Here is a 15,982-nt window from a genome sequence, read left to right as displayed (position 1 = left end):
CTTTGAGGTCAGTTTTAGACACGGTGGGTTTCGGAGACGATGAAATCTCTGAGTGATGATTCCCACACAAGGTCTCCCTACGAGCCCCTGTGCCTGCCACAGTCTTAGTTTATACCTGTAGTTTTTACCATAATTCTCAAAAATAGCCATAAATTACACAGGTACTCAGCCTCTGGGCAACTGAATATGGAAATACAAAGTGAGGAAAGAAGATATCAATATAGGAGTAATAGGTCTAAATATGATATTTTAGAATATAAGATTGGATGACTATACTTAGAAACAATCAAGGAAAAATGAAAAAGTGCCCAAGAACTAAGTTCTGAGTGTACCCAGTATTAGGGAAAAGGAGACAACCCAGGTGGTAAAAGAGAAGAGTAGTGTGCCACGGAAAAGAAGGAAACATCCCTGAAAGGAGAGATGTCGCCCTGGAAACAAGAGACCAGTAAGTCTGAACGATCAGGAAAGACTCAGACTTGACTAGAAAGTGACTCTCACTTTCCATCAAAAGCAGAACTTCTGTTAAGCAATATGCACAGAGGTCAAATGTAGATGGTAATGAAGAAATGGCAGGGACAGGCTTAAAAGCAGTGGGTGGAGATTATCCAACTTGAGGAGTCTGTCTTAAAACAGGGGAGGGAAAGGTCTTTGGTATGGCCAGGGATGCATCGAAGGGCTCAAGTCCCCAAGTCCACCCACAAGGGTGGAACAACAACCTCAACCTAGGAAACACATGCTCATCACATGAATGAACTGACCGCTGAAGTGTGGGCAGGCCAGAAAAAACCTATAAATGATACTTGGAGCAAATCTCTGAAAACGTAGGAAATTAAACCACATCTGAGCAGCCTGATGCTACTTCAGATCCAGGAAAAGAAAGAAATCAAGTTTTCAAGGAAAGCAAAATTCAAACATGCAATAAAGACAGCATAATCAAAGACAGGGTCAACTGTGAGAAGAAAATTCGATCTGCCTCTAATGCCATATGCGGATTGTATTTTCATCAGATGTCCAGCTGTAGATAAATTTTTAGTTCAATCATTTTCAACAAATTTAATGAGGAACTTCAGATGTAAACTTCCCCTGCTCCTCTCTTCCCTTTGTGCTCCCACCCCACCTCCCAAATATTCCCACAATTCTGGCAATCAACAAATACCTTGAAATCTATTCCGCCTGCCTGCACCTCACTCTTTTTCTCTGAATTATTCTTTCATTCATCAAGTATTTACTAAGCCCCTAGTATGTTCTAGCCACTCTGCATATAGCAGAGAACAAATTCAACAGACAAAAATCTAGCCCCCATATGCAAACTGTATAGTAAGTTAGATAGTGGTAAATATTCTAATGGGGAAAATGCCAGGAGGGAAGGATGAGCAAGGCACTGGGTGATCAGGAAAGGTTGCCTGAGAAGCTGTCGTCTGAGTGATCCATGTGGGTATCTGAGGAAAGAGGGTTGCAGTCAGAAGGAACAGCTAGAGAAGGCCCTAAGGCAGGAGCATGACTGCCATGTTCGAAAAACAGCAAAGATGCCAGTGTGACTAGAGCAGAGGGAGTAAGGGAGGGAGAGGACAGATCGCATGGGAACATGTTGTTGTTGCAAGGACTTAAGGACTTCAGTCTATACTTGGGGTATAGGAAGCCATTGGGAGGTTTTTTGAATGCAGTGATATATGCCTTAGCAAGCTCACTCTGGCTAATGCTTTGAGAACAGACTTTAGGGGTAAAAGCACAAGGAAGCCAGTTGGAATGCTGTAGAAATGGTAGCTTTAGAGCAAGAATATCAGTGGTAGTGGTGACAAGTGCCTGGGTTTTATATGTTTTCCGAAAATAGAGCCAAGAGGATTGTTGATGGATTGGATGTAGGATGTGAGAACATGGGAGGTATAAAGCTGTACTCCAAAAGTTTTGGCATGAACACGTGGTTGGAATGATCAAGTTGCCATTAAAAGTTGAGAGCATCAGCTTTCAGGTGAGCACAGAAGGAGGAGATTGTAACATCTGAGATGCTCTTTAGACATCCAGGTGGAGACATAAAGCAGTGAGGCATACAAATCTGGGGTTAAGACAGGTTATCAGTTATGGACAAAACATACTGACTCTAACTAGTATCAGTCATTGCTTGGTAAACGGTTCAGTCATATGTGTCACACTAAAAAGGTTTATGTAAATGTATTGAGCAATGAGCCTCTTCTCAAGGTTACTGTCAGGAGATGAAATGCAAAGACAGCGCACATAGACCTGAGAACTTACTGGAACACTGCAGTGACTCTTTCCCCAGGAGTGTTTTATCACAAACCAAGCACTGCAGAACCCCAGAGAATGTTCCTGGGGCAAACTGATGTCGATTCAGCTTCTCTTTATCTTTGGCATCCTTGCTTTTTGTCTTCGGATGCAGGCAGCAGCAGCAGCAGCAGGAAAGTGGGGAAAAATGAGAAAAGGAAAACGCTGTGAGCCAATCTTCTTACAGAAATCATCTGAGCAAGGTCTCTACATTTTCCATCAGAATATAAGGACTGCACACAGAGGGACACCGTAACACCTAAATGTGACATTCTGGGCTTTAGCAATATTCCATAAGAAATATGTGTAAATAAAATACAAAGTGATTTTAAAGAGAAAGTAGAAATTATACTAACTGCTGAGAAACTAAAACATCTATATTTTATAGACAGTATGTGAATAAGTTTAATTACCTTTGATTTATTCCGAGGGCTAGTCATCCTATTCATGAGGAAACTGAAAGTTCGACTCACTTTATATTTTTCAGACTCTGATTTGGCAGGTATGATGTATTTATCCCATTCTTCTTCCTGAATTCTACAAAAACAGAATCTGTTATCATGGCTTATAGGACTTAAAGAGGAAGAACAGCATATACGTGTGTGTGTGTGTGTACACATATATGTATGTGTATATATATTTTTTTGGTTTGAGTGGTTGTTCTAAAGAGAAAATTTATTAAAAATACACTTATAGCAAAGTGAACAGACACGTGATTAGAGCAACAATCTCACAGTGTCGACAATTGCAGAACATAGGTGGTGGGAGTGGGTAGACAGTATATAATTCTCTCAACTTTTCTGTGTACTTGAAAGTTTTCATAATATAATACTGAGGAAATAAACCTTAGACTTATAATTTTACCCTGAAAACACTCATCTTCCTGTTTACTATACTAGTAAGAATTCCCTAGAGCACAGACAAGCCAAATAACCAACAATATGCAACTGGATTTGATTTATTTTTGGAACACAGAGATAATACTCAGTAGACACGTTTCCTTTGTTGATACAGCCTGAGAAACAGACTGCCTGCCACTCTGTGCAGCCTCTCCCACTCAGCACAATCTGAGACTCTCCAGGTTGTGGAGGAGAGAGGCTGTAGATACTCCATAAAATAAGAAGCAAGATAGAGGTAACTGTGCCCACCCATGAATACCCTGAACACCACTCATTTTCTTCTAATCCACAATACAATTATTCTCTAGAAAAAAACATATCCAGACTATGAACGTTACAATTCTCCCTAGAGCTTCCTCTGATAATCTTATATTTCTATTATTACTGAGGAAAGAATAAATTAAAAATCAACCTAAATATCATGTCAAACCAAGTAACGCTTCTGTAGATGATTTCCATAGTGAGCACTTCCACCACCTATGTTCTGTAATTGTCAACATTGTGAAATTGTTGCTCTAATCACATGTCTGTTCACTTATTCTATTTCCTAACTAAAGCCTCTCCTACCCCCTAAAATTCTCACTTTTCCGTACTGATAACTAACATATTTATCTCTGGGAAGTATTTAAAAGCAACCAAATTACTGATGTACACCAAAATATATATTATTATATTTTCTGAAAATATTGCTTACAACAACAACTTTCTAGGACTTTGATTTTTCTTATCTAATTAATGACAGGCTTAGACTAAATTATTTCCAAGACCCCTTCCACACTTTAATATGGTACATATTATAATAAAACTTTAAGTTATTTAAGCTCTACATTAGGTTTTAGAGTTCAAACCTATTAATGCATTTAGAAAAAAAAAGAAATACATGGCTTAAGAGCTGCCTCTTGACCACATAGATCTAAAGGTACAGTCAGAACAGTGTTATGTCCTGTTACTCAAAGTCTACACAGTAAATGAAATTGGATTTGCTGCTTAGAGAAAACATTTTAAAAGGCAGAAGAAAAAGAAAGTGAATAGAATTAAATATACTCTATGCCAAAAGAGTAGTGAAAGAATCTCAGACCCTCTTAATTTCCTTTCTACTTCCATGCTACCTCTAGTCATTTTTACCTAGGATAGATGACTGGTTAATAGAATCCAAAATTTTCCATAACCTCTGGTGTCTTACACATCCTAATTTGCAAAATTTGTGCCATAATATTCAAAAGGCTCACTTTCAGAATTGCAGGAAAAATACATTTGAGAGTTTGAAGAGAGTCCTCTCTTGGAAGGCCTTTTGTGACCCCACAAAATGCTATCCAATGTGTAAGAGAAGAGAAGAGTGATGAGGAGACCTAATGTCAGAATTAAAAAATGATTAGGTCATTGTGGATTTTGAGGTCAAGAAACCCCTTTTCTATTTCCCAGCAAGAACACAACTAAACTATTGCAAATAAAAGAAAATTAATTCTTGGGTACCCAACTCTACTCTCAACTCCCCTGCTACAGAAGACTATATCAAAAACGACAGTTTCCACATTGGTTAAAAACTTATAAATGCACAATTTACCATATCCTTTATACTTCTACAACATGACATTTTAACTTTTTCTTTGAGATGGAGTTTTGCTCTTGTTGCCTAGGCTGGAGTGCAATGGCATGATCTTGGCTCACTGCAACCTCAGGCTCCCAGGTTCAAGCGATTCACCTGCCTCAGCCTCCTGAGTAGCTGGAATTACAGGCACCCACCACCACGCCCAGCTGATTTTTGTATTTTTAATAGAGATGGGGTTTCGCCATATTGGCCAGGGTGGTCTGGAACTCCTGACCTCAGGTGATCTGCCTACCCTGGCCTCCCAAAATGCTGAGATTACAAACGTGAGCCACCGACTCCGGCCAACACTTCAACTTTTAAAGCTGAGGTTGATAAGACCTGAGAGATAACAATGTAAACATAAAAATGCTGAAACATTAAATATAAAAACTTAAACCATCACCCAACTTGGCAGAAATGTGAATATCACAGTCATAATCCAGTATCAGATTATGAAGATGGGTAATACAGTATAACCTCTGGGCAAATGTAGAAGGTTAGTTGCTTCATTTCAGATCTAATTTAACTATGTGATATTTACCTATATTAAAATCAGGCACTTTAGAAAATAACTGAGAAGAGAAAACCCTCAAATAATTTCATAATAGAATTTAAATAGCTTTTATATTTGTAAGAATCTGGAAAGATTAAGTTCTTTTTAACATCCCAGAACAAGAATGTCTAATCTCTATCATTAGTTTGTTGATGATAGCATCACTCACAATAAAGTTTTACAAACCCTTCTTCAGAGCCTCTAATGGTATTGCCTTTTCCATAGGTAAATAGACATTTAAAATATATTAAGAATACGGATTCTTAATATTTTAACCCTTAATCTATTTAAAGAATTGGCATCTAAAGTGTTTTTTTCTTGTTGTTGTTTTTGGGGTTTCTGTTTTTGTTTTTTTTTTTTTTTTTGAGATGGCTGTGTCACCCAGGCTAGGGTGCCACAGCGCGATCTTGGCTCATTGCAACCTCCGCCCTCCAGGTTCAAGCTATTCTCTTGCCTCAGCCTCCTGAGTAGCTGGGATTACAAGCACCCACCACCACATCTGGCTAATTTTGGTATTTTTTAGTAGAGACAGGGTTTCCTCATGTTGACCAAGCTGGTCTCAAACTCCTGACCTTAGATGATCCGCCCACCTAGGCCTCCCAAAGTGCTGGGATTACAGGCATGAGCCACTGCACCCGGCCTAAAGGGATGAAAGAAGTTCCTGCTGTGCAGATTGAAAACTGACACACTGGAACTTTTGTTAACACTCAGATCCTCAGATTTGAAGAAAGAGGAGGAAAAGGAGGAAATATATATAATAGATTTAAGACAGACGGTGGTAGTAAAATAATCAAGTCATGCCATATAATCCTTAAGAAATTAGAATAGATAGAGTGCTGAAATGAGCCTGCAAGGTATAGAGTGAGCTCATTTTTTACATGGATGTCTCCTTTTCTAGAAACTAAGTGATTCATACAAATAAAAGAATATCAAAGAAGGCACCATCTTAGGTAAATACCTACAACATGACCAAAGCAAAGCATTAGGTGTGGCTTGGGATCTTATTGGCATATCCAACAAGATAAGATAGCAGGAATAGAGTGGGTGAGATGAAAGATCTACTTTACTAGATACACCAAGGAATATGACTGAGAGAGTAAGATGCTTTCAGGATGTGGACCAAGAAAGATTAAAGAATAGAAAGAAATAGAAAACAAAAGCAGGAGTGACAAAGAACAAATAATCAGATAAAAAGAAACTTCATATGCATGCCATCGAAGTTAAAATATTTTATAGGCTACTCTTTAGCCAAGTATAACATTGGCTCCTTTGGTCTTAAATCTCTCTCTTAATGAAAAATAAATATTTTTTATATTTTTAATTTAAAAATATCTTGATAACCATCCATTACTTCTCCAGTTGTTAAAAAGATAACAGGGAGAAGACTGCTAATCAAAATGATGACCAAGATGAAGATCAAATTCCAGAATGAGGAAGTAAATTGCTTAAATGAGGTAATACATGTAAGCTGCTTAAAACAGTACAAGGCACATACAAATGTTCAATAACTGTCAGTAATTACTGCTTTTGCTATCATCCTCAATGCCATTGTCACGAAGTCATCTTCATCATCATCCTATCTTTCAAGGGCATTCTTAACCTTCCTCTGTTTGTATCATTTGAAAGTTTCTATTCTGGTTTCAAAAAAAATAGAAATGAACCAAAGGAGGCATTTTCTTATTAATACTTTGATTCCAAGATTTAAAACAAAACACCCCATCTTGATCCATATACTAAAACATTTCAAAGTTTTAGCACTAATCTCAAACAAAATTAAACCATTTCACTCTTTTCAGATGGTCTCTTAAAGTCAAACATGTGTGCCATTCTGGCACTTGTTTTGCATATAACCCTGGAGCTATTTCACAGTGTGACTCATGGGCAGTTAGTTATTCAACACCAACAAAAACCAACCATCATGCTTGCACACTAGTCTGCTTCCCAAGCTATACTACAACAACAGTTTTACCTTCTAGGACAAAGAGAAGCTTAGGTTAAATCTGCCTCTCAACCAGGAAACTGATCATGCTTACAAGTCTTCTGCATTGCTTATTCTTTGTTTCCAGCTGAAGGGCTACTAGGCAAAAATCCATAGAGAGACAGTAGGGATATTTAGGCACTTTCTATAATTGACCACCCAGGGTTCTATTACTAAAGTAAGTCCCCTAGTCACGGTGGAACAGAGCTAGAGAAGACATGTTGCTTTTCTAAAACAGGTGGTCCTCATACTGCTCCCCTTGAAGGTGTTTGGCTTTGAAGATACCCAAACAGAACATGCTGTCCCCAGTCCTGAGGCCTGCCTGCACAGCCAAGGACTGAATGGAGAGGGCTGGCAGATCCATCCTGATATAGACCCCAGAGGAAGCAAAGGGTCTTAGGTAGGCTTGTTACATGGAAACCTCTCAAGAACTAGTGAACAGATAGCAAAAATGATGTGTGGACATTTCCAAAGGAGGATCATGCAGTTCTTCAGGAAAACTGGAACAGTTAAAGTACCTTTTTTCTCTTGGTGGCTCCGGTAAGCTGTAAGCTCTTTGCTCTACAAGACACAACAATAAAATGAAAACTAAGGCAGACAAACTGGCAGTCATATGTTAGTCTGAAATGCATACTCAACCGTATTGTATCATTATCCACAATACCAGCTAGAAAATAATGAGAAAATGAGTAATCTTATATAAGTAAGGCATTGCTCTGGGTTTTTTTTTTTTTAATCATTTCCTGTAATTTAAAGAGGGTAGGGAGAAATATGCCAACATGTAATGACTTTATGAACTAAGTTAGCATCAGCAAGGGTCAGCAAACATTTTCAGAAGTGCAGAAAATTAGTTCTATCTTTTTGGATACTTTTCACTAGAGTCATCCATATTCTTCATAACACTAATCCCCTAACATATGGAACCAATAAATAACCGCTTTTAAACAAAGCTCAAATGAAGTCTTGAAGGATAGCATAAGAAGAGTTAATTTTCATATAGCTGCAATGTCCTTACAAAATCCTAGCAGCAGCAAGTTCAGAGATGTCCTCTGTGGCTCATGGGAAAGGGAGGACCACTTTTTCCATTGGACTTGTAGAGGGAGGCAGAAGGGGAGGCTCGTGCAAGCAGCTTGGAGCCATCTTGTTTCCAGAGTTGAAGTACTTACTACAGGGGTGGAGGAGAGACACTGATTTAGACAGTGAGAGAGCCTGAAGGAGGGGGCGGCCACTGTGGAGCACACCATCTACAGAGCAGGGACAAATCCTTCACTCTCACAATCCACAACAGTGAAGAGGCAAAACTAGGTTGCAAAGGGAAATGACACATAAGGAGGAAAACAAATACATATCCCCTGAAATGGGTAATATCAAATGTTGCACCTAAAACTATCTTGTATATAATAGGAAATCTACTTTGAAGAATTTGAAGGCTTTATTTTATGAGCCATTATCAAGTGTTCCTCAAATTAAGTCATAAGCAGAAATCACTATTCTTATGGTAAATAGGTTGAGGTACCAAGAGAATAAGCCACCAACTGTTCAAAATCCAATCAAATTCCATCCATCAGCTCACAACGTTTTCAAAAGTACGTTTATGTCATTCCTCAAATTCTTAAATGCAGAACACCTTTGTCCCCCTTGGTGAGACTGTAGTTATCATTTTAATATTGGTGATGTTCCTATCTACCTAAATCTACAATAGACCAAAGGGAATTATAAAACTAGATTGTTTTACAAACATCAAAAATAAAGTTGCCATCATCGTACTCTTGGCTCAAAAAAAAAAAAAAAGACACATGAGAAATTACAGTAAGTAACTCTTTGGAAGTGACAAGGAAGACAGAACATCACAAATAATAATAAAAAGGACAGAAAGCATCCTAGATTTGTATATCTGCATTACAGCTCTTGTGTGGGAGCTTCCCGCTGGGACATAAGGAGACTTGGACTCTGTTCAAATAGACCTGAAATTTTTTAGGACTATTCAAAACTCATCAAGAAAGGATTTATAGCAACACAAACATCAATTTACTTTTCATAGTCCTATGGTATTGACTGACCTAAATGGTATCAGTCCAAATGTTTGCAGCCATATAAGTCTATCCATTGGAATCTTCATATATTTAGTGAGTAGCCTCAACCTAAATTGCCTGGTTCTGTTACCTTCTGGATAGTATCAGACTTCATTCACGTGGCCTTGTCTTTAAATATATTGTCTAAAGACAAGGTTTTGTTTACTGAAAACCAAAGCAGTTGATATCAGCTTTTTATTCTTTCTAATTCAAATGCAAAGGTTTCAGGCTTGCATGTAAGGTAAAGATATCCTTCCTTGATCATTAAAGAATAAGTAAATTAGGGCTATTTTCCCTTGTGAACAATCAGTTTCCTCTTAATTGTGTGGTCAATAATTTCAAACTCTAGAGATATCTGACTTCATAGATCAAGGACCACAGATCTAAAGGCAAAGCCATAATTTTAAGCACAGAAAACTTAAACATGTTTTCCAAATAATAACAATGTGAAGTTAATTCACCAGCTGGGACTATCAATGAAAAGGTGTCAAGCTGCTATTAAAAATATACCAACCTAAACTAAGGCTGGGGAGACCCAGAGACCTAGAAAGAGTCCATAAAACAAAAAACAAAAATCCAGAACAAATTCAATCCATCTTTATCCTGTCCTCTCAAGGGAGTTGTATCCTTTCTTTCTCTTGTAACTTTTCCTCTTCTCCCATTCCAAAAATAAAAACTGACATGTATTATCAGTCTTGATCTCTTCTCTTCTACCATTACATCCCAGAAAAAGGAAAACAAAAATCATGGTAGCATTTATTTTGTATTTTATCTATCTTTTTTCTCATATTCACTCAACAAATATTTATTGAACATCTAGCAGATATGTCATTATTCTAGGACAGTATTTCAAGCACCAAGATTATATCTTTAGTATTGTTCTGCATGGCATAAAAATGCAAAATAACAATTTAATAAGCAAGAATAAGAAAAAAGAGAGGGAATAAAATAAATCCTATCTTAAATATTTTATCTTGAGAAAATATTTGAGTAGTACTTGAGAGTACTGAAATTCATCTCTTGCTTTCTGAATCTTTTAAGTCCCTTTAAGGATAATAGACAATAAAGATATTCTCTAAGACACTGACAAAAATTTCATTATAATGCTATGTATTATGCATCGGCATGAATACTTTCAAATATGCTTTTTAATATAATTATTACATATTAATTACAGAAAGTATGAAATAATTACATTTCAAAATGGGGGCAGGTGAAAATGGGAGGAGTGACTTAGAGAGGATACAAGGGGAGCTCTAAGTTGTACATAATTTTTCCATTTATAGATCTGAATTCACTTGAAAATTCAAGATGCATGTTTATGATTTGCACTCCTTTTTGTATGTATCCTATATTTCAATTAAAAGTTTATTGCCTAAAAGTTATATTTCTAATTGCTTACATTGCCAATAAAAAAATGTTGAGATATATTTACTCATGTTACAAATATGTTACTTCAACTCTCCAAAGTCCCTTTCTAAAAAAAGAATGAAGAAAATCCATTCTGCAACACTCTGGCTCTGAGGAGTTGGATTATGTTAGCAATGTACATATGAGACAAAAGTAATTTTTATAATTTACTCAAATAAAATCCTCTAAAGCCCTCATAATAATATAACTGGAATCAATTCTAATTTACACTATCCTTGAGGAAAACATTTTATTCAAAGAATAAAGCAGCAGAGAGGTGTGTATGCATTTGAGATTTCAAAAAAATCAAATCTGATCAAAATCAAATTTGGCTGTTATCCAACAAGAAAAGAATTTTGTCAGGCTTAGAAAAACCAGTTACGAAAACAGAACTAAAAATTCTTGTCTGCTGTTCTTGAATATTTTATGTACTAACTGAAAAATCTGTTCTGGAATAGAGTGTTTTCAAAGCCAAATGTCAAAGGATGCTTACCTTCACTTGAATTGCACACTGTTAATTCACGCACCAAACGCGTTTTTCCTAAAGAAATTTTGGGTGACGAGCAAGAGTAAGAACGTGAGCGAACTCCAGAAAGCAATGATTCCTAAAAGAGATTATAATAAAGTTTTTAAAAATTTATACATGAGATCTGAAAATATATGTTCACCACCTCAAATGCTACTAAATTAGCACCTTTGAAAAGAGATTCAACCTGAACATTTCTGATATGATCTCATTATGTGTTTCTGTTTTCCTCTCACAATTTTTAAAATGTTATTGTCATTTTAATACTTTAGCAACCTTTAGTTTGGGGAATAGTTCCTGTTTATACTATAGAATGCAACTATGATATCCTAGCCAACTTGACTAAAAATGAAAACTTAAGACAAATGACTTTTTCTTTGTATATTCAACAATGAGTTTGACTTATTATTTTTACCTGAGGTGTCAGTTATTTTGTTATTTTACTGTAGCCCTCCAATGAAATTCTATATTAACTGAGATTTCTACATATAAGGATTACTAGAGGATAGTGGAATAGCCACTTGCAATTATAAGAGTTTTTTAGACTTCCAAACCATGATTTAAATTTATAATGTTAGCTGCAACATTTAGGGAAAAATATATCCAGTTAATATACAAATCCTTCCAATCTGTACTCAATTTTTGATGGACCTTCCATGTAGCACTTTCTGAGATGGATGTTTGAATATCACTAATTTATACATCCTTAATATTACTACTTTTAAATGACCTGCCAGTTTTGTTCCTGTTGTCCCAATTACTTATTATTCCTATCATTATATTGGCAACATACATGAAAATGCAAGATGGCAAGATCATTAAGACATAGTTTTCTTATATGTTCCAGAAAATTTAAGTGAATATGCAATAGAACTCCATTGAAGCCATTTATAGCACCCAAATTCTATCCCATAAAGGCCTTAGGATTGATCCTGCCCATGCATTTTTAAGATATCGCTTAAGGTTAAAGCTAAAAGAAAATAATGCAAAACTCTTTACTAAAATCAAATCATCAGAAACCGACCTTCACAAGCACTGGTCTCTTTTGTTCCCTCTAAGGAAAAACACATGTTTACCCTAAGTTCATTAGTTCAGTTAAGGAGCCTGGAGGAAAGTTGAAAAATAGAAGCCTGACCTTGCTTCAAAGGGCCTTGGGCTGTGGCTGCTATCTTACTGGGGAGCACCTACTGGGCCTGGATGTCAAGAAGGCCAACCCAAGTTGTCCTATAACCCTAAACAGTGAGCTGGCCACTAAGAGTCCTCCTCAAAGTCATGTATATGTGGTAACCATTTGTCATGACAATGGAACTTTGAAAATTGTCCAAAACTTTGGCAAAAAGTTATACTGGGTAATTACAGAGGCAAGGCAGATATATTTATGGGACAGATTCTTCCTAAAAATGAGCAACATGAAACTGTTGCAAAGGCCTGGATTATTTTTCATCCAAGTAATGATGAACTTTTCACAATTCCATTCAACATGCAAAACTAAGAATTATCTACATAACAACCATACAAATTTCTCATTATCCAGAAATATCACATGACCTTCAGATGCAAAAGATGATGGCAGCTCTGCAGGTCTTAGAGTAGAGGGTAGAGGATGCAGGATCTGTGCTTAAAACCCAGAATTGAGTTCTGATTCTATCACCAAGCTGGTGATACAAAGCTGGACAACCTTTCCAGAATCTCATCTACTCAAAAAATAAAATTAAATAAAAGCACTACTTATGTAATAGGTGAGTTATGTGGCAATTATATATTGTATACATACATAAAATATATTTTGTATATTGTAGAGCATGCTACAAAAATAAGGTATTATCATAACAACCATATTTTAGAAAGAGTTTTGCCATAGCACACATTGTTTTACAGTAATAAGTAAACTCAAGAAGAAAACAAGTAGAAAATAACAAATCAAATAGGAAAAAATAATATGTTCAAACACAAAGGGCTTTCTTACATTCAGAGGAATGTATTTAGTTTTTAATAAATAAGTAAATAAATAACAAAAAAACAAGCACACCTAAATGAAACTCCAATGCGAAATGACCAACAAGAGAAAACCTGGCTCCTGTGGAAAAGTTGACGAAATTTGTGATGTTCCGGATTAGTTCAAGCACCCAGAAATGCTCAATAAACATCACTTCTACCTTGTTAACATCATTTACCTCATCACCAGGACTACACAATAATTTACATGAGCAAAACAAGATTGATCACTAAACTCATTTAATACTATCAGTTTTTCTCCCTTTGCTTAGGAGATAATGGGAGAAATCATTGTATGAAATGATAAAATTTTCCAAGTATGTGAAAGAAAGATGGTATGCACTCATGGTGAATTAATGAAAACGTAAATCAGCCATTTTGAGTAAAAATTATAAAAATTAAAACACAGTGAAAAGATTAAAAAGACTCAATCAGATATCACATGGGTCCCAAAAAGTAGTTCATATGTATGAATAAAATATAATATGTCTTTCAGACACAGATGGGTAAATGTAGACAACATATTCTCCACACTTGCAATATACCAAATTTATACCAATAAGAATACCTTCGACTGTAGATTACTTGATAGAGGAAGTGATTCAGCCCTGGAGATATTAAAATCTGGTTCAGTGTTAGTCTCAAAAGAGTCCAATTCATCCCCACTAGGAATCCCAGTTCTTGAGGAGCTCTGAGACCCTGGAGTGTAACAGACGTGCGACGGCTCAGAATGCCCTTCCCCTTCACTGTCGGCATCCAAGGCATCAAGGCTGGAACTAAAGCACAAAGCCAGCAAGTAAGTAAAGAAGCAAGGAAGGACACAGCGCATCATTGGTTTCTACTTCTCTGAATTCAGATTCATCGGAGCGGGGTGCAATAGGTATTCATTTAATTTCCAACTAGTATTTAATTAGCCTTTTTCTCCTCCCTCCAAATCTCTTTTTAAATAAAATTTTATCTTACCCCAAATGAACATTTCTCCCTTGCAAAAGCCATTTATTTCTTTCATTTTCTTTTTTTGTTTTGTTTTGTTTTGTTTTGTTTTGTTTTTTTGAGACACTTGTGTTCTGTCGCCCAGGCTGGAATGCAGTGACATAATCTTGGTTCTCTACAACCTCCACCTCCCAGGCTCAAAGGATCCTCCCACCTCAGCCTTCAGAGTAGCTGGGACTACAGGTGTACGCCACCAAGCCTGGCTAATTTTTGTAATTTTTGTGTTTTTTGCCATGTTGCCCAGGCTGGTCTCAAACTCCTGGGCTCAGTGGATCCACCCACCTCAGTCTCCCAAAGTGCTGGGATTGCTGGAGTGAGCCACCACACCTGGGGCAAAAGACAGTTCAAATACCCGAAGAAACAAAAGCTGGTTTGAGTTAGTACTAACCTCACCACTTCTGTTTTGTAAATATAATTATTGATATCGCAAGTCCCAAATGGTAACCCATCAAATATTTTAAATGCTGGTGGAAACAGAGCCACTGGGCTGTTTGCAGGGAAGCCTCTGGGGGGGATCTGCATGTGACTAAGCTGCAGAAGTGTCATTCTCTCCCCTGTCCCTCAGCTGGGAAGCTCAGGAGGGCAGAGGCACACCAAGGAGAGATGTGTGAAGGTCCCACCCATCCACCCCAGGGCCATGTCAAAACACAGTTCTGAAGTGAGTCGTGCGATGTCCCAAACATGTCATACTAAATTATCATTTTTAGAGGTTAAAAAAAGATGATTCCGAGGCTGGGGAAGGTGGCTCACACCTGCAATCCCAACACTTTGGGAGGCCGAGGTGGGTGGATCATAAGGTCAGGAGATTGAGACCATCCTGGCTAACACAGTGAAAACCCGTCTCTACTAAAAATACAAAAAATTAGCTGGCTGTTGTGGCAGGTGCCTGTAATCTCAGCTACTTGGGAGGCTGAGGCAGGAGAATGGCGTGAACCCAGGAGGCAGAGCTTGCAGTGAGCCGAGATCGCGCCACTGCACTCCAGCCTGGGCGACAGAGCAAGACTCCGTCTCAAAAAAAAAAAAAAAAAAAAAAAAAAAAGATTCCTTTGAAAACTCTACCTTAGAACCAGGTAGTAATTCTGTTTGACAACAACTTTTTCCTCATTTAACTTTAATAAACCATGAAATTAAAAGGAAAGAATTTGACCTTCCACATCCCAGGTCTATTCCATAACATTACATTTTAAACTATTCAAACTTGGAGGCCAGCAGCTTTCCTGGGTGCATGTTAATGCACGAAGCATTTGAAATGTGTGTTTTGTGGGTTTTTTTTTTTTTTTCGGTTGTTACAGTTCTGGAGTTATAATTTTAATAAAAAAAACAATGAAACCGTCTTGATTTTGAAATACGAGAACCAAAAATGAAACTTTGAATTAACCTGTTTAGGTTATTTTAAAAAAGAAAAAAAGAAAAAAAACCATAGGCTATTTAATGGACACAGTAAGTCAACTGAACACATGGTATGAGTCCTGGTCTTACTCTACCATGCCACTAATGCAAACACAGAGCAGTTTCTAACCCTTGAACACTTTCACAGGCACTACTGGGTACCAGAAAACCCAGCAGTGAGAAGAAGCCCTGGCTGGCACCACCAAGGATTTCCAAAGTGGGGTTTTCTCCTTTGGAAACTCATTGAGGGCCAAGGTGAAGACCTTGGCATTGAGAAGAAGAACACATTAGAAGTGGAC

At 37.2% G+C, this 15,982-nt stretch overlaps 1 protein-coding gene across 3 annotated transcripts in view; it reads right to left on the bottom strand.

The window, feature by feature from the left end:
* ARHGEF28 (Rho guanine nucleotide exchange factor 28) overlaps window positions 1-15,982 on the bottom strand; it is a 260,867-nt gene that overhangs the window by 76,384 nt on the left and 168,501 nt on the right. For all 3 annotated transcript variants that reach the window (XM_030927941.1, XM_030927942.1, XM_010363407.2), the window contains 5 exons: window positions 13,870-14,077; window positions 11,274-11,385; window positions 7,817-7,859; window positions 2,694-2,817; window positions 2,251-2,383 (listed from right to left, as the gene is read on the bottom strand). In XM_030927941.1, coding sequence (XP_030783801.1) covers window positions 2,251-2,383; window positions 2,694-2,817; window positions 7,817-7,859; window positions 11,274-11,385; window positions 13,870-14,077 — 620 coding nt within the window. The remainder of the gene's footprint in view (window positions 1-2,250; window positions 2,384-2,693; window positions 2,818-7,816; window positions 7,860-11,273; window positions 11,386-13,869; window positions 14,078-15,982) is intronic.

The sequence above is a fragment of the Rhinopithecus roxellana genome, chromosome 3, assembly GCF_007565055.1.
Source record: "Rhinopithecus roxellana isolate Shanxi Qingling chromosome 3, ASM756505v1, whole genome shotgun sequence".
Lineage (NCBI taxonomy): Eukaryota > Metazoa > Chordata > Mammalia > Primates > Cercopithecidae > Rhinopithecus > Rhinopithecus roxellana.
Note: the sequence above shows the minus strand (reverse complement) of the source record. Positions and strands in the feature narration are given on the sequence as shown.